This window comes from Aspergillus chevalieri, chromosome 2 (assembly GCF_016861735.1).
Source record: "Aspergillus chevalieri M1 DNA, chromosome 2, nearly complete sequence".
Taxonomy (NCBI): Eukaryota; Fungi; Ascomycota; class Eurotiomycetes; order Eurotiales; family Aspergillaceae; genus Aspergillus; species Aspergillus chevalieri.
This window is the reverse complement of record NC_057363.1, coordinates 1,986,387-2,004,937: the sequence shown is the minus strand read 5'-3', so window position 1 is coordinate 2,004,937 and position 18,551 is coordinate 1,986,387. Positions and strand designations below refer to the sequence as shown.

The window sequence follows — 18,551 nt, the reverse complement described above, 5'->3', positions numbered from 1 at the left end:
TTTAAGCTGCAGACAGGCACCACGCCCCTAAAGCTACACTGGGCCAGGAAGAGCCAAGAACACTCTCTCAACACAGACAACACAGCAACAATAATCCTGGCAGTGCCAGAGACTTCTGCCTCCAGGATCCCACCTTGGATCCATTTTTTCGGCAAGAACCTCCGCATTAGACGCAAGATCATAACCCCCAAGGTCCAACAGTGTGCCCGCTGCTGGGACTATCACAACCCCCGGTCCTGCACCCGATGACCCAAATGCCGGCTATGTGGAGCTAAAGACCACACTGAAGAGGACCACAAAGAAAGCACCCAACAATGTGCCAATTGCCTAAGACCCGCTCCAGCTGACCATGCACAATGCCCTGTACGGCCCAGTATCAAGCAAGGCATTTTGGTCTGGGTTCCCAAGACACAGGTAGCAGCAATTCGACGAATTGAATCCAAACAACAACAAACTCCACCATCCAAAAATAACACTGCTGTAGAGGCAGTTCCCAGACCCACGTCACCTCAATGAGATATGACAAATCTCTCCCACAACTGCGGATCCTCCAGGTCAATGTGGCCCGGAGCCCATCCCCCCATGAAGCTACTCTCCAACTCGCTTTTGAACAAGACTACCATGTTGTTCTCATCCAAGAGCCTTGGATTTCGAAATTCCGAGAACGACGCCTTTCCAAACATCACCCTGCTTTCCAACTCTTCACACCAATAGAAGACTGGTCAAACAGGCCACGCACCCTCACATATATCCACAAACACCCACAGCTCAAAGCAGAGCTAGTGCCACACGGCCCCCAATCTAACCGGGACTTGACAGCAGTACAGGTGGGTTCAGGAGGCCAACATGTGACACTAATAAATCTGTATAGTGCCCCTCTGTCACAACCTGGCTTCTCTCGTATCGTACCTAGGGTTCTAGTTAGTTGTATTTCGAGACTGGACACTTACCCTAAGTGTCTCCCAAGTAATCGTATGCTCAATGCCCCTCCGGGTCCGGTTCGGTATGTCGTATGCGTTGATGGGTATATCGCCCCCTCCAGGCTCCGTAAGATAATCAACAAGTAGAAACGGTAAAGGTAATCGAATAGAGAAACAAGGCCAACCGAGTACGTATACTGGGTTGTTGGTTAAGTGCGGACGAGTCAGAAACTAGAAGGTAACCAATGCTTGATTAACTAGATTGATCGCGAAGAACTAAGCTAAGTACATGAATGAGTGTCCTTATATATCCTTCCTTCTCCTGGTATGATGTTCTCATAGTATACTTGTATACCTATACCAGGCTGATGGTATAACATCCGTCTTGTATATTAGTATACTCCTTGCATATCACGTGAAACACGTGATCATCAGGTGCCAATACGCCGAATATCAATTTGATCCCTGTTCCTTCTTGCATATTCTCCATCAGCTGTTATCCAATGAGCCTGTCTTAACTCTGTATCATCACGTGAGGCTGATACAGCGAGTTCTGTAACAGCGCAGTGCAGGTCAAATGGGTCCCTGGCCACACAGGCATAGAAGGCAATGACGAGGCAGATAAAGAAGCTAAGATGGGATGCCAAGCTCCCCTGGGGCAGTCCCCACCACCTGCTTCAATAGCGGCTGCCAAGCGAGCAGCCCAGAGGGTGCACTGGCAACATTTCACACAGTACTGGGCAGACAAGGCCCCTGAACGGTATAAGGCCCTTGGCATAGCCATAGAGAAACGGCCACCAGAGCTCCAGCTCCCCCGAGCAGCTCTGGGTCACCTCCTCGCCGCCAGGAGCGGTCATGGTGATTTTGCTGAGTACCATGAGCGCTTCAAACATGACAATGCCCTGTTGACATGCTCATGTGGCCGCAGAAAGGAGCCCTCGCACTTCTACTTCTGCAGAGACGGTCGCAAAGCAGCGGCACATCCATGGGGCCAACAACCAGTAGTGGACATCCTCACCAAAAAGGCCGGGTTCACTGCATATGCAGATTGGCTGGGTAGATCACAATTCTATACTGCCATCTGTAGACGCCATTAGGATGCTAAATGCATCAAACATGGGAACCTCTAGGCTTACCTCTGGTTTCCTTCTCTCTGTTTCTCCTTTTCGTCTGCCCCCCTCCCCCTCCTCTTCCCATCTCTCCCCCCTCTTTTCTCCTACTTCTCCTTGCCTCAGTTTTCATATCAAGAAAACCTGAAGACACTCAGTTCGCTCTTAACAGCTGTGAAAACCCAAGCAGCTCCCCGCGCGGGGAGCTACCTGTATTTAGATGATAGATGGTAGTTTAGCTAGGTGACAGGCAGTCCCGATCTGCCCGTCGTATGTCCCGCACCGGGACCAGGGTTCTCCCGCTCCGAGGGGTGAAGCTCCAAGGATGCGTGGAAAGACCCGACCCTCGACGTTAAATAGATACACACACACACACACACACACACACACACACACACACACACATACATACTGTGTATATTTAGATAGTCAAGCACTCAAGCACTTGTTCTACGTGTGGTTACCATAGACTTCAATATTACTCCTTTCGGCGTATACTAAACTCTCCATCTTTCGTACGCCATATAGCCTCATGCGGTCGGATTATCGGCTCCCGATTCCCCGAACCTGAGCTACCCGCTTCACTTGGCGGCAACGGCGGCGGTGGTAGTATATTCCGTAGGTCTTCCGTACCATCCATCTCTAATGATCATCTCTCATCTCATTACATCCTATTCTCTGCAAATTTTATTTCCTGACCTGGCTTGGAATAGTCTTGGATGGAAAACTGACACGTATCGCCTGCCCGTGTGTGTAGGCCGTTGCCAACCCCTCTTCTTACAGTACTGTTTGTCAGGCAGGCGCATTTCTAGTTCTCATTAGGCAGGTGCCAGGTGCACTCCTTGTTCTCATCAGGCAGGTGCACTTCTAGTTCTTATCTTTCAATGGCTGCCGCCATCACCAGCTGGGTGCTCAACCCAATCCAATCTTTGACAATGTCTCGACCACGTACTCGCAAATTATGGTGCGCTGTCTCTGGCAACCTTAGGCGGCCATTCTCTATTGAGTGTGTTGCAGACCAAGACGATATTGAGACACTCATGAAGAAAATATGGGAAGAAATCAAGGAAGACATCAAGAGAACTACACCCCACTACAGCCGACTCTCTCTCTACAGCCCTGTGGTGCAACTCAATGATGAAGAGGAGTTCAGGATTGATGATGGTGAATTCCTACATCCACGCCGAATGATTACATCACTCTTCCCCAAAAGCGAGGATCCAGATGTGGATATTGTTGTTGTGAGCGGAGATATCACTACACGGAAACGGAAGCGCTCTGAATCACAAAGCGGTGGGAATATCCATTCTTAATGATCTTTTCATGCTTATAGTTGACATTTATATATGATAGTGAACTTACCTCCGGAACGGCCCATCACAGAGGAACCACGCATATGTCCTCGAGAGCATACAGTGTCAGAACTCGCGGCCATTTTGGATGACGTGAACATAGTCCATGTGCGTGGGACTCCAGCCAGTGGGAAAACATATCTCTCTGAACTCCTGAGGGACCATTATCGAAAAGAGGGAAGAAGGGTTTTTTTGATCACAGAATGGGAAAAACTGAATCCCAAGAATCCTTGGGGAAGTTTTGTCGAGCTTGTTAAGAATTCAAATGAAGAACTAGAAGATGCCCCTGCTAGTTTCAACACAACTTCATCACAGTCAGAACAGGGTCACTCTTGGGTTGTGACATCAGACACTGTGATTCTCGTGGATGAGGCACAGAAGACTTACAGTGATTCTGTGCTCTGGAACACAATTTTCAAAGAGAGACAGAAGTCTGTCTGTGCATACAATTTTCGACTATGTCTTTTCTGCTCTTATGGCAGTCCAGGCACAGGCCCAGATCAAACATTCTTCACTCCAGTTACCCTTGTCAACAAACAACGCATCTCATTGACACCACAAAGCCAGCCAGGCTCACCATCTATAGGCTTATTTTACAGCAAAGAAGAGTTCAGGGATGTTGTTTCACGATTGATCAAGTATCTCTATAAGCAAAAGTTCAGTTTTGATGAAGGTGCCCTGGACTACATATTTGTGCTATCAGGTGGTCATCCAGGAGCGGTTGAATCCCTAGTCAACGTAATTTTCCAGGTATGTGCCAAATTATTTTCTTTTATTTTGATGTTCCTCCCACCCACCAATAATGAGGCATGGTGAGAAGCTTTATCTGAGTCAAGAAGCTAACAGTTTTAGAACTACCGCCATGAGATCAAGCATAGACATCTTAGAACCTTGACAGAAGATCATGTCATCTGGTTCCTGGAAGATACTGCCACAGTCTTTGACAAGCTTAGTAGAGAGTCAGTTAATCGCTCTTTTCCTCATATAGAGAGGTGCACAAGCAAGATTTCAAACATATTGAACAAAATTACAGAGGAAGGAAGTGTTCCATTTGATCTCAATGATGCAGACATCAGGTTCTGCTATCAGAATGGTTGGATTCACAGGGTAGCTCTGGATGGTGATGATATTGCAGTTTTGCCATCGCGCTTACATGAAAAGTAATTATTCTCATATGCCCCTATTGTTGTTCTGACCTGACCATCTTAGATACATCGAATATTGGATTGGCACAATGTCAAAACCCCTGCCTGCCAGATTTGACTCCCTACTGAAATTATGCAAAGAAATTCTCAGCAAATTCTCTATCATGAACTTAAGGCATTCAGCTGAGGGCAAAAAAATGTCAACTGCATCACAACCCAAACCTGTGGAAGCCCAGTATCAAAGTGAGTTCTACAGGGGATTTGTCCATACAGCAGGGCAAGGTGTACCGATATCCAGTGAATGGTCAAGGACCAAGGATGGTCGAGTGGATTTCTATATCCCAGAAAAGAAATGGGCGATTGAATTGTTGAGAAATCATATCAAAGTTGAGGAACATATCTCTCGATTCAAGGAGGGTGGCAAATATCATCCCTGGCTGAAGGAGAATATGGTCGAGGATTGGATCATAATCGACTGTGCGACTTCCTTACCAACCAAAGGTACATTCTTAATGCCAATTAAGTATTTATGATTTCATCCCACTGACAACTTGATAGAGTACTCTGAGTCTAGACTGTGGCATGCTGTGTTTGTCAATGATTATTCTGAATTGCAGTTGTATAACCATCAGAAAGTTCTTATGATGTCTGTGCATCTACGTGGCTGAGAATCAGCATGGATGATATGGCTATTACACTGTTTCCTTGCATCTGTCTTTCATTGTGATATCTTTTTTAGCTGTAGCCAACTTCTTGACTATCAAGCAATCAGATGAATTCATCTGATCTCCTTTGTCTTACCCTGTGAATCTCAGTCTAGCTCACAGGATAGTTGGTTGTGTTCCTGGGAGCGTTGAGCAAGCTTCTTACCCAGATTGATCCCAGAAATGGACTGGAACTTCGTCTTCAATTGACTGTCAGATTGATGATGCCAGCGCTTGGACTGGGGTAGAGAAAGGGGGTGGGGATCACACCGGGTGTGGGTGGCTGTATGAGTAGCGCACCCCTCTATAGAGCACCCTGTTACAGGTCCCAATGTATCAATCTCATGTGATGATGCAGGGAGTCAAGGCAGAATCATTGGATAACAAGTGATGATGAAAACGCTGGAAGGAACAGGGATTAAGCTGATATCTAAACAGATCAGTCATGTAATCTCATACCATTGTTTGACCATGAATGGTATACGAAATGGTATACTGCAACCATCGTTCGACCACAGATGGTATACAGAATGGTATACAGATACAGGATATATATAAGGACACTCATTCATGTACCTAGCTTAGTTCTTTGCGATCAATCTAGTTAATCAAGCATTGGTTACCTTTCTAGTTTCTGACTTGTCTGCACTTAACTGACAACCCAGCATACATGCTCAGTTTACCTTGTTTCTCTATTCATTACCTTCATTGATTCTACCTGTTGACTATCTACGGAGCTTGGAAGGGGCGATATACCCATCAACACATTACGAACCGGACCCGGAGAGGCATTGAGCATACAGACACATTAGGGAACACTTAGGGTAAGTGTTCAGTCTTGAAATACAACTAACTAGAACCCTAGGTATGATACAGGAGAAGCCAGGTTGTGACACACCCATGCTAGTCGCGCAAGCGCCATAAGTTGACACCACCTCGCACCCTTTAGGGATACCCACCCAACTATTGACTGTACTCGAAGCCACACACCGGCCGGTAGTAGTTGGGTGGGTGACCACCAGCAAATCATATAGTGTAATTTTCGAAATGGTAGAAGGAAAAGAAAATATGGACAATGATCTTATGCTGCCAGGGATCAAGATTTCATGCTATTTTGTAACGGGATTGGGATATTTGTGAATGCTCAGGTTAGGATGCTTGAGTTGAGACCATTTCAAGCAGGGATGATTTGTTTTGAACCTCTAACATTACATAACCGTACATTTAACTACTCAGAAAGTGAACTATATTAATATACAAGTGGACACATTATAGAGAGTTGACATACTCATAGTAATAGTCTGAATAGAGCATCAAGTTGCCTTCTTATCTCTACTTTATCATTGATCATTTATATCTTTCACCCTGATACAAGCTACCTGTATTTGTTGAATGCTCACTGCATATAGAGACATACCAGGCATATACATGAGTATTATCATGCCAGGCAATTGGTTGGATATCACGGCGCATATATCGACAAGATAATCATGAGAAAATGCTTAGTATCAATTTAACTATAACAGCTCAATGAGCCCGGCGTGCATGTGGAGATTCGGCATCTCCTCCGGATGATAAGTCACGCTGATAGGAGCTTAGACCCAAGTTAAATTGATGCTAACAAAAACTACATTGTTCACGTTGAGGGTATTGCGCGGACCTTGCCACTGTGATTGCCAGTCAGCTCACTCAAGCGGGCGAACCAGTTCCTATCCTAATGGGCATGGCAAGTCTATTATCATTGCAAAACTTTGCCCAACTTGGCAAAACCTTTCAGGACAAGGGCGATTCCCTCACTAAGCCAAACTAAGCAAGGCCAGTGATGAATGGTATAATACGGGTTGATGGAGCGCATCAAGGATTTCATCCGTCCCTATTCAGGGGTTTGCTTTACAATTCGCCCGCTTATATTCTTAGTTCTTCAAGGGCTTATGTAGCGAGAGAAGCAAGTGTAACTATCTAGTAAAAACTACTCATTAAGCTAAATATCATATCACTGTAGGAAATCTCAAGTGTACCACCTAATGAGCAACGCGACCAAATAACATCCCTTGTCTTGATCAGGCAACAGCACTTGATCATAACATGAAATAGAATAAAATAAAAGTTGAAATAAATCACAAGATCCCACATTGGAGGCCCTTCTATTTGTAGTCAGAGTGGGTTCAAATTATGTAGTCATGACAAATCTGACTACTTTATTTGGCATGGAAACCACGGTTGGACAACCCGAATACGTTCTCGTATCAGGCCGAATAGTAAAGATCACTTCTAGATCCGGCTGTCCTCCGAAGTCTGAATTGATAACGGTTGACATTAAGATCAGCATTGGTGATTCCCGTTCCGAGGCTTCGCCCGTGGTGCTTGGTCGGTGCACATTGTTTATTGGCTTTGTTAACTTGAATATGAGTCAGGTCCTTCATGAGGGCTTGCTTAGGTCTAAGAAGACATACAAATTAAGAATAAAAATAAAAGCAAGGCCTTCAAGATGTTGCTCTGTGAGGTACAGTAGGATGGCATTCAGACACAGACGGTTCCTGTCCGATACCAATGCCCGTGGACGGCAAAAATTGATGGTACGGGGACGACCAACGGAATACCCACGGCTGCCCAACACATGTCGCCGCAAAGTTAAATCGCGGCAGGGGACAGAACCTGGAAAGGATTCCGTGCGTGATTTGCGAATATACATACTTTAACTGAATGATTTCTGGCCGGGCGTCCTGCGATGTGGAGAAAGACAGGCCCAAGTGCCCACTTTCCGGCGGTTCCGAAGGAGCCCCAAGATACACCGTGTTCCCGGCACTGTGGTACCGCAGATCATTGGACCGTCCTAAGCGCTGCATCGCTTAGCTGTCTGTGGTGGCCGATTGTCGTTGGGCTTGCATGAAAAGCTGCCCGTCTGTTTCTCGGCGACCAGAGGCAACCAGAGGCAACCAGAGGCAACCCAGTTCACGATACCGCTTCTAATTCCCCAACGCACCCACCGCTTAAATGAGGCGTGGCTGGCAGCCAGTGGGTTGCCTAGCATATTGCAACTCTACCTTGTAAACGACGATAGGGCCATGGCAGTACAACTTCATTTATGTCCGAACACATGCCTCTTTCTTGCTTCCGCATTTGTCACTGTCGTTATGTCTATATCTTTTGTTTATAGGAAACAATCTATTGTAGAGTGCCCCGCGCTGAGGGAGTGGAGATGGAATACAATAAAAGACAAATCTAATGAGAACTTCCAAGAACTATGGAGTATGCAAATGTACCTAATTCGGGAAGTCTGGTTGATAGGAGGACAATCCATTAGCGGGCCCGATTTCTCAAAGTGGTACGAGTCCCATTCGGTTGGGAGGGGAGGGGAAGGGGGAGCAATTGCGTTCAATCACTTTACGAACTTCCAAAGTGAGGCGGGCGATTTTGCGTAATGGGCGGCCTGCTCAGAAGCCACACTAGAAGCGCCCCAGCTTGTCTACACGGGAATTCAGCAAGAATCGAGAACCGAAATCCTAGTCTACAGCAGGACCTCGAATCGGGGCACATTATATCAACTCAAGCAGCGATGTCAAAGTCTTAGATAGTTAACTGAGCCTTGAGGAGCCATGTATTTCAGTTGTCTCTCCGTACTTTTGATCGCCTGCTTCCTTTGGGGCGCTAATTTTTGGGATGAGTTCAGATCGCGGAGCTACAGTATGTGACCTTGCAACGCACGGACATGCCTTCTGAGTGTGAATCTTCTATGACGCAGCTTGTTATGAACGCAATGCGATCGTAACTATAAATATTAGGGATATCTCTGGGCCTTGGTGAGCGCCCACGACTCTTAGGATCTTGATTTCTGATTTCTGATTTTTAATATTCCTATTCCTCCTTTTATTGATATAGCGGCAAGAAGCCATAGCTCCGGTGGAAATGTCTAGTTTTTCAGGCCAGGATACAACCAAGCATCCCGACTCAAACATATCGGAAGAGTCCAAATATGTAAGATGCGAACCCATTAACAACATTCCCAAGCTTTTTTTGTTTATTTTATTTTATTTTATTGCTTTTCTTTATCTAATACCAGGCAATACAGTCAGGTGGAATGGGCGTCGCAACAATGACTCGTTATCATGACAGTCAACATGAGTGTCGAGGACTGCTATTTGAGAATGAGACTGTCGCCTGTAGGACCAGATTTGGAGAAAATGATAACCGAACGGGTATGTAATTGCTCATTGTTGTGACCCAAAAGGTACCTTGGTCATAGAAAAGGGCATCATGTTGATATCAGTAGCAGATGCCGAGAGCAGTTGCACATCGTTTGAAGACTACAACCACAACGAGAAAGCCGACAAGATATGCTTCGGTTTAAAGGATACAGAGATTGACAACTCATCTAAAGTCTTCAATGGCGTCACAAAAGATGATTTTGAACACTCTAAGATTCGAAAGCATCATCTCGATGGCGGTTCGATCAAAAACAATAGCAAATTCGTCAATGGCGACCTTGACCGCGAAGCCTTCATCGCGTTCTTCTGCCGGGATTGAAATAGTGAACGCGGGTGGTTTACTGGAGAGACAAGGCTGATTGGATTTACTGGTGAACCTTGAAATAGTATTCAGAAGATATCTGGTCTCCAGATGTGCGGCAGAGGAATTCAATGTTATTATGCATCCTATCTACTTTTCTTATCTTTCCCTGCCCAAGAAACGAAAGCAAACTTTGCCATACTTTATTCAAGAGTGTTGTCCTACTTCTTTATCAAATAACTTTGATAGAGGACGTGGTCGGAGGAAAAGCCACAACAAGGTAAAGACACGGCCACATACACGTGGACACTTGTCAACAGCAAATTACTGCGAGATTCCCAAAGCGCCCAGCAGACACATACCATGACATCTAAAATATTGAGCTTAGCTCTCCCCTTCATACACTTACATATGATGATTGCAATGCAAATGTTGTCATTTGCAAGTTGCATGAGTTTGGGGCCAATATTTCGCATGTTACAGCAGGTACCAGACGACTCAGGAAGTCAGAAATCCGCAAATGTTTCCGAGAACTCAAAGAAATCCGGTAGCCATCGGCTCCGTGTTCGACCATACTTAAGTACAGATCTGCCTTCTCCTCTGGCGAGAATAGCTCCAGACATATCTGGGCACTAAACAGCCCGAATAGCCGAAACTGAATATCAATAGCGAATATAATTCCCATTCATCTGCTGTCGGGGATCTCATTAAGGCCCTCAAGCCCTAGCGGGCTGTCTAAAATCGGGCGAATTTTTTCCTGTGGCAGACTAATTACAAAAACGCCCAGTACCTTCCGCCATCTTCATCACCGACTCATTCATTCATATTATTATGTACTATTTCAGCTCTACTAGGACATTACTTCCATCTCACTTCCTCCGTTTACTACTGCTTTGCACGCACATTCCATAGAGGTTCCTGCCAGTTCCCTATCTTGGCGTATGACAACAATAATGGCCAACATCAACCATCCCAGACAGGCTGGAAGGGCCATGAAGGTGGTAAATTGAATCGGCCACTGTCCAGTTCACTGACTCCCCGGAACCAGACTGGGCGTATGGCTCTGGGCTCAACAGAATGTGGTCCAGGGCTTCCACTTCCGCATCCACTGCCAAGCACATCCCTATTGACCCTTATGCGGCCGATCAAACGTTGGTCGATAACTGCAAATTGCTTGTGAGCGGCATTGTACCACGACCAATCGCCTTCGTTTCTAAGCGCTCTCGCGATGGAAAAACTGAAAACTTGGCGCCTTTCAGCTTTTTTCAGTTAGTCAATGTTGATCCACCGATCATTGCGCTCGCCGTCACAAGCCCGATCGGTGCCGCAAAAGACACTCTGCATAACCTACTGGATACGGGTGAATGCGTCATTAACATTGTCAGCGATGGTTTTATTGGGGCTGTTTACGCTTCCAGTGTCAACGCCCCCTACGGCACTTCGGAATGGGATATCAATCGCATGACGCCGGTATATAACACCCAAACAGTCTCTGCTCCCTGTCTGAAAGAATCAACTTCAGTATCGAGACAAAGCTGGAAAACGTCCGCAACTTTAACAGTCGACTGAACCCGGGGACCAAATCAGGCTCTTTGCAGCTTGTAGACGTCACTCACTTCTGGACGCGAGAGGATGCCCTCACTCCTGAAGGGAACTCTTTGGATATCTCGGTGAGTTGATACAGCATTGACCCCTTTCCATTTTGGATTTCTAGGGTTCCTATCTTTAGATTTCTTTGCCATTTGCGACAAACATCACTTCACCACAGATTCATTAATCGCGCAAGCTAACGAAGAAACAGGTATTGTGACCAGTGAGCAGACTAGGCGCGGTGCGATATGGCCGGGAACTGAAATATTTGAGCATCCACAGCCAGATTTTGAACTGGATGTAACTAGATTGGAAGGCTATGAGAACCTGAAGAGGGAAAAGGAGCAGAAAATGAAAGAGTGCTGATTAAATCTACATGCAAGAGAAAGGCACTTGTCGGAATGATGGAAATTTGCCACAGGATAGAGCGGAAAGTTCAGCGAATTTCGTTACATCCCAAGAAGTCATTTTCCTCCATTCTTGGATTCCGTCTGGGCTGAATTCTATATGGCGCTCCATATTGCTAAGGTTCCTAGGCAAACGAACCATGGCCATGTCTTTCACTGGTGCTTTTCCGGTTTTGAAACCGCATTTAGAGTAATTCAATTGTTTTTAGAGTAGTTGCTGTTAGGATATTGGACTCTTAGATAAGATAGGATAGGAATACATTCAAAATTAGGATTGAATGGCACTAGCTGCTGCAAGCTAGAGACAAAGCAACAACGAGGAGACAATTGCATAATTGAGATCAAGTGATTCAGCTAAAATCCGTCCCAGGTCTCAAGCAGCGACGACGGCGAGGGAAAGGATCAGAAAGATTATAGAAAGGGGGTGTTGCCTCAGGAACTTATAGGGATAAGAGACTGTAGAATAGCTGCTGGCCTCGAGTTTATGAATCATGGTCTGTCATAGCTCTGAGGCTCGGTATGGACAATAAACTTGATTAAATAATAATAATAATATGGAGTCTACTCTGGGAGAAAATCCCAAATAAAAAGACAGTCGCCGCCATGATATATGATTACTGCGCAGGAATTGCTGGCGGCCAATGTCTGTGCCGCCGCGCAGTGGGCAGTTCATGCCCGAGGACTGATGTGAGATGACGCTCGGATTAATGATACTGGGTTGATTCAGAGAGATTGTGTGGCCACCCAACATCAGTGCTGCACAATTTCAGTCCTTCGAAATCCTTATAATCCGATGGCATACTACAGCCACTAATCATTGGCTGTCTTCTTCCCAACTTCAAACACTGAGTGATCTTGGCATCTGCACATAACCACAAACGAATCTTGTCCCTTGATAAGTAGTCCAGCGCTAACTGGAAGGGTACCTTTGTACGCTTAAATTAAAAGGATACCCCCCGGGCTTTGCTTACCTTAATAATCTAAAATTGCAGGGGCGGTAAGTACAGAGAGGACTCGTTCCCTCACAGGTTACTTATAATGATATCATGTATAGAGAAAGTCAAGTCACAAGTAATTTCACTCCTCAAATTCTTTCTTTACAGCAAACATAATAGCTAAAGTGTGTGGGAAATCCGTATGCACTGCTTTGAATAGGCATATGAAAGAATGCACATGTATATTGACACCTAATGTCCATAATCAAGCTTCAAGGTACCAGTTTCTTCAGACGACAAGCATGGCTGCTCTCAGGTACCAAAGCATCTATTTCATTTCACCCTCCCCAAGGCAGCGCTTCAGAGGGTAAGAATCCCCCAAGCAAGTTGTAACCACACCCTTTACCCAGGACAGGGAGTTCTGACCGTAGGTATAGGTATTCTGGGTGAAAGAATCCGCCTGGAAGTACTCGTATTGTGCACTTCCAGGTTGTCCGTTGAAAATGTACCCGCTCTTGCGAAAGGTCAGAGGGTTGCTAACGATCGCGCCCCATCTGTTCTTCGGAATTGTCATCGTAACCGTACCGGTGAGCGTGGCGGTCTCTGTCCACTGGTAGTTGATGGTTGTACCGATCTGTAGGAATTTCTCAACTGTGGCCGTGAGCGAGGTACTAACTGAGATGCTGTTTGCGATACTCTGGCCTTGAGCCATAGCAGCGGTGGCATCGGCCTCGTTGGCATGGACGATGGTGGACATTGGGATGTCCCAGCCAAGGAATTCGGCATCAGGAAGAGGGATGATGAACTGGGCACCGGCGCGCTTGCTCAGACGCCTTGACGAGGTGGAATTGCTATAATTGGTCTCGAAGAATTTAGGGAAAGAATCGGTAGGGGGCGCGAGAGCAACGCTACCCAGATTGAGCCTTAGATCCTTTTTGTCGATAGTCTTTGTGGTTCCATCGTGCAGGAGGAGGACGGCCTTGTCATGTCCAATGTTCTTGGGGCTCATAGTCTTGTCGGAGGGTAGAGCACCAACAAGTGAACTATTGATACAGAGGGAGATCAGGAAAAACAAGTGCACCTTCATCGTGTCAGATCAGAGGTAAATCTCTTAATGACCAGGTAGATGTCCGTGAGAATAGATCAATGGAAAGTTGTCATGTCAGTATAAATCATGGGAAGAAGACTTTATGTAGGGTCTGTCGGGGTAGATCGGCTTTCATTATTTTGTCAACGTGAGAAGGAATTACCCTGTATTTGCACTAGGCTTGACAGATCAGACATATAGTGCCATATTACCGGACAAGATCAGCTATCGTGATAGAATTCCAAGGCATTTACACGACAGTCCGTGTTGTTTCACCTGTATAACCCCGAGAAATAGCCGTAGATATACAGATGCAAAATCCATCAACCCATGGCGGGGAGACATTGTGAGGTTAATAAGTTTGGCTTTTCCGGCCGTTGGACATCATGTAGATCATGGGCCGTGGGGTCTATTATGCAAATCCATTGGCTCCAAAGGAATCTACCAAGTGATTAAGCCCCTGGTACATAATTGGCTAACTAGAGTGGGCGTGTAACGGCTGCGGAAACCTATAGTTCGGTTCGGTTAAGAGTGGGCTGGTCAGGTTCCGTACCATGCCTGGGTGTAATCTCCCAAGGCATACGAGTAAGACATGGCCCACCTCAAGGGACCTGGCAGGATGAAAGCAGTGATCATGAAACACCATGCATACAAATTAGGAAATGTAGATCTCAGATCATTGTACGTATGGGGATTCTTCGGGGTTTTCTATATTAGTCGTCTTAGCCCAAGGAAGGGCATCTGAGCTATTTTGATACACGGGGTAGGCGCTTCTTTCCGAGCATTCTTAAGGACTGCTTTTCCATATTTTGAGTGGTCAATGTTACGATTGCAAGCCGACCCTTACGAGACAACTCACACTGATAATCACATTTTGCCAAGCTGAAAGAATGTTGGTTTCTATTCCACTCACTGTTGCAGCCCTGGTCACTAGGTAAGCTCTTTGCTCAGTCGACATAACTAACTCCAGAACTAATGTTTCATAGTGCCTTTGCAGACACTCACACTCAAGGTGTCTGTATCGATACTCCTGGCTCTGGAGTGGTAAGTCTTACTCATTTATAGTCCTACCACTGAATAAGAGCACTTCTAACTGTCCTACAGCAAGTATACAATAAAGCTGCCACTGAAAAGGCATGTGATGCTTATAAGAGCCGAAATACCGGTAGCAAGCAATGGGATCAATGCCCTGACTGTACACTGAAAAGTGAGCGAGACCTGTTGTACTACTGTGAGTCCGACAGCGAGCACATTGGAGGTGACGAGTTGAATTATTATTGCACTCAAAATGGTGCGGGAGATAGCGTGGCTTGGTAAAGGAGCTCTAGGGAAGGGGCAGCTAGAGGGCCTGGATTCTTACTTCTACCTGTTGCACGCAAACTATGTTGCCTTATGCACGAAGTTTGTCTAATTCATGCCCAAAATGAATTAGTCACTATGCGTAACGTTACACGAGGACCCATTCACCATTCATAAATCTGTGAGAACGTAGCGAAAATTCCTATTGAGTAAGAGGAGGGTTCACGAGAACAAAAAGTAGATTGATAGCTCCAAGGTCTTGCACTCATCCAAAAGCTCCAGGCTCTCTCCATCGAGTTCGAGAACCACTCTGGGGAACTAGACAGGGTGAGCCGTAGATTGTTAGTCAACTCTTCATATTAGGCTCACCAGGGGACATCAAAATCATCTGAAGGCGATGCCCGGGCATAATCGCCGCACTATTATCACTGATCATAGGCGGCATCACATCCCCGGATCGCCAATGGGCTGCTGTTGGAAGGCTTATGTTGGGGAAAATTCCTTAAATACCCATCTTGAATATGGCAGAATGTTTACCACCAACTTCAGCTGATTCTGTGGTTTGCGTTGCGTGTATTCTTTCCTGGGGTATGAAGGCGGTTCTTAGCTGGTTGCTTTTTGGTCGCGCGACCAAGGGTGAGCCTGGGTGAGTACACTTATAGTTAGAGAGGTTAGCCATCATGCAACATCATGCAGTGCCCTAAAATTTCAATTCTTTGAAATCCTTATAATCCAATGGCATGCTACAGCCACTAATAATTGGCTGTCCTCTTCCCAACAAATACTGAACTACTTGGCACCTGCACATGGTCACAATCAAATCTTCCAATGATAAGTGATTTGGCATATCCTTTTCTCTTGAGGATGGTGCATGAGCTCGGCTAGGATAATGGAACATCTAACTCATGGGTTCTACCTAGGTAGCTATCGACGAGAATGGTCGACATGAGGAAGGAAGAAGGTAATGCCGCAATCGTTGACAAGGCTAACAACCCCGCTTCACATGAGTCTTGCAGTCAACTTCAGCAGACAGTGCCTTGTTGATACACGCTTCTTTTGAAGGTGACTATCAAAAAAAGAAGAAAAAAATGCCATCCAATGGGAAGTGTGAAGAAGCAAACAGTTGGTCTTCACACGAGGCTTCTGGCTGAGAACGGATTCACCGCTCTCGTTTTCGATGCAGCTTATCAGAGAGATTGTGGTGGAGAGCCCTAAGGACTGGAGGATCCTTTTCAATAAGCCAAGGATGTTTGAAGCGGTGTCACCTACATGTCAACTCTCAGAGAGATAGATCCTTTCCGCATCGGTGCCCTAGGAATATGCGCCTCTGGTGGCTATTTGCCCTTTGCTGCGCAGATCGATCTATGTATTAGGGCCATGGCAACAGTGAGTGTAGCAGATGTGGGTGGACTCCATGTCGAAAGCCCTGTGTGCGTGATCGTGCTATGGTCCGCGTGACAGCGATTTGGACTTTGCATGGATACGCGGAAAGAAATCCCCATAGCCTCTGATAATCGCCTTGGTCATCTTAAATAGTTTACTTTAGCTTCAATCAAATCCCAATGCGGTCCTTTAATGGCATGAGTAGTATTTCGTGTCTCTCCCTTTGACTTTTGGCTTGGGTGTAGTCATCAATGTCATTGTGAAAAGAAACTCGAATCCGCCACTAAGCATGTAGCGGCGACTGGTCCCTAGCTTGACCAGCTTCCCTACGGAATACAAAGCCTCGCTCAAATGTGAAACTGGATGTAAGCACTTAAGTCCATAATTAAACGAGTACTCACTACTTGATCTCACTATTTATTGCGTTTCATCAATTTCTCCCTATCAATCTGCTAGTTTGAATTGAGTCGCTTAATGATTGAACTAAATTCGAGTACGACAAATATAACCAATGAACAATGTGGCCAGTCAACCAATGAGTACTGTAACTCATACTGTAAGCACCGGCTAAGTATTCAGTGATCAGTGAGTGTATCAAAACTTCAGGAGCAGGTTCGCGGAAGTATAGGTGCATACGTCCTGAGCTCGAAAAAATTGGATAAATGAGTTGACAGAGGTGACCATATTGATTTCAACGATCTCCTCGACCAGCCTCACTGAAATAGATCTCCCTCCGGTGAGTTTCTAATCTCAACTTAATGTTTTGCCGCGCAAAACAAAATGACATTTTTGTCCTTAGATTTTACATCCTGATGACAACCTTGCCCATATGTTTGGCAGCATAAAGATGATCAAGTGCAGCTCGTGATTCTTCAAAGGTGAAGGTGGCATCATCCAGTAGAGACTTCAGACTAACTTTCTTCGCTGCTAGAAAGTTGCAGAGATTCTGGTAGTCAGTCTTAGAGCCAGTAGCAATCCCCCTAAGAGTGACAAATTTAGCATTTTTCAAAGAAACGTAGAAGAAAAAGAAACCAATAAAGGGACATACCTAATCACCGCACTCTTCACTAGCACAGGTCCAATTGTGTCAAGAACTTGGTCTGTTTTGAATCCCCCTAAAAAGCCGACCAGTGAAACAGTCCCTCTGCGGGCAAGCGAACGGAGACTCTGGGCCATAGTGGTAGGGCCCACATTTTCGACCACAACATCAACACCTCGCCCACCTGTAAGATGACGCGCCTGTTCATCCCACTCAGGGTAGGTCCGGTAATTAATGGTGTCCACAGCTCCTGGCCCACCCAAAGAACGCGCTATTTCAAGCTTTTCATCAGAGGAAGATGTGATAATGGGGCGAATGCCAGCTGCCAAGCAGATCAATAGAGCAATCATGCTGACACCCCCAGTACCTAGTTTTAAAGGACATTAATATCTTTTTAAATTGTATAGATTGAACAGGCTCACCTTGAAGTAATGCGGTACCATTTGACCGCGGCATCTCTAAAGCTGTCCAAGCAGTTGTTCCAGCGCACGTGATACAAGCCGCCTGTGAGGATACATCAGGATATTAGCATGTATTCATCTCTGGCTCAATTCAAATATTACTCACCTCTTCCCAGGAAAGGTGGTTCGGCAAGTGTATCAACACCTTTTGGTCAAAAATTGCAAATTGTCGCAACACACCATCAATGTCTCCACCTAAAGTTGCAGTTTCGTCCTCGGTTCCAGTGAGATTGTTCAAATCAAAAATGGGTGCAACATGATCCCCCTGCTTGAAATCTGTCACTTCAGATCCAACTGCAACAACCTCTGCAGCACAATCGGATGCAGGGATACCTCTGTCAATCACTTTGACTGGGTACTTCCCGTTCATCATCGCAACATCTCGGTAGTTAAGGGAAACAGCATGGATGCGAATCAAGACTTCATCGGGATGGAGTGACGATGGCAGCTTCTCTTCCACCTGCTCAACAGATGAACCATCTGTGGTGCGTCGAAACGCTTTGTACGACTGGACTGACATGGTGCTGCTAGATTGATTCAATCAATTCAATTCTATCTTCCCCTTCTGGAAGGATACTGCAGGTCCTTATATATAATTATCAAACAAAGCTCAT

The 18,551-nt window shown here is 45.7% G+C and overlaps 6 protein-coding genes across 6 annotated transcripts; 3 read left to right on the top strand and 3 right to left on the bottom strand.

The window, feature by feature from the left end:
- Nucleotides 1-1,597: 1,597 nt before the first annotated feature.
- On the bottom strand, nucleotides 1,598-1,777 carry ACHE_20696S (uncharacterized protein; the record flags this gene model as incomplete). Its single annotated transcript, XM_043285027.1, has 1 exon — nucleotides 1,598-1,777. One exon carries the CDS (start codon nucleotides 1,775-1,777, stop codon nucleotides 1,598-1,600), a length of 180 nt encoding a protein of 59 aa, XP_043133760.1.
- Nucleotides 1,778-2,913: 1,136 nt separating this feature from the next.
- ACHE_20695A (crinkler effector domain-containing protein) lies at nucleotides 2,914-5,194 on the top strand (the record flags this gene model as incomplete). Its single annotated transcript, XM_043285026.1, has 5 exons — nucleotides 2,914-3,322; nucleotides 3,383-4,131; nucleotides 4,234-4,541; nucleotides 4,591-5,027; nucleotides 5,085-5,194. 5 exons carry the CDS (start codon nucleotides 2,914-2,916, stop codon nucleotides 5,192-5,194), a joined length of 2,013 nt encoding a protein of 670 aa, XP_043133759.1.
- Nucleotides 5,195-9,136: 3,942 nt separating this feature from the next.
- On the top strand, nucleotides 9,137-9,754 carry ACHE_20694A (uncharacterized protein; the record flags this gene model as incomplete). The annotated part of the gene is made up of 3 exons (XM_043285025.1): nucleotides 9,137-9,205; nucleotides 9,300-9,426; nucleotides 9,504-9,754. The coding sequence occupies 3 exons, from the start codon at nucleotides 9,137-9,139 to the stop codon at nucleotides 9,752-9,754; spliced, it is 447 nt and encodes a 148-aa protein (XP_043133758.1).
- A 3,242-nt stretch (nucleotides 9,755-12,996) lies between these two features.
- On the bottom strand, nucleotides 12,997-13,755 carry ACHE_20693S (uncharacterized protein; the record flags this gene model as incomplete). Its single annotated transcript, XM_043285024.1, has 1 exon — nucleotides 12,997-13,755. One exon carries the CDS (start codon nucleotides 13,753-13,755, stop codon nucleotides 12,997-12,999), a length of 759 nt encoding a protein of 252 aa, XP_043133757.1.
- Nucleotides 13,756-14,645: 890 nt separating this feature from the next.
- Nucleotides 14,646-15,072, top strand: ACHE_20692A (uncharacterized protein; the record flags this gene model as incomplete). Its single annotated transcript, XM_043285023.1, has 3 exons — nucleotides 14,646-14,689; nucleotides 14,742-14,799; nucleotides 14,860-15,072. 3 exons carry the CDS (start codon nucleotides 14,646-14,648, stop codon nucleotides 15,070-15,072), a joined length of 315 nt encoding a protein of 104 aa, XP_043133756.1.
- Nucleotides 15,073-17,239: 2,167 nt separating this feature from the next.
- ACHE_20691S (zinc-dependent alcohol dehydrogenase family protein) lies at nucleotides 17,240-18,457 on the bottom strand (the record flags this gene model as incomplete). Its single annotated transcript, XM_043285022.1, has 4 exons — nucleotides 17,240-17,417; nucleotides 17,486-17,843; nucleotides 17,899-17,980; nucleotides 18,044-18,457. The coding sequence occupies 4 exons, from the start codon at nucleotides 18,455-18,457 to the stop codon at nucleotides 17,240-17,242; spliced, it is 1,032 nt and encodes a 343-aa protein (XP_043133755.1).
- Nucleotides 18,458-18,551: the final 94 nt, after the last annotated feature.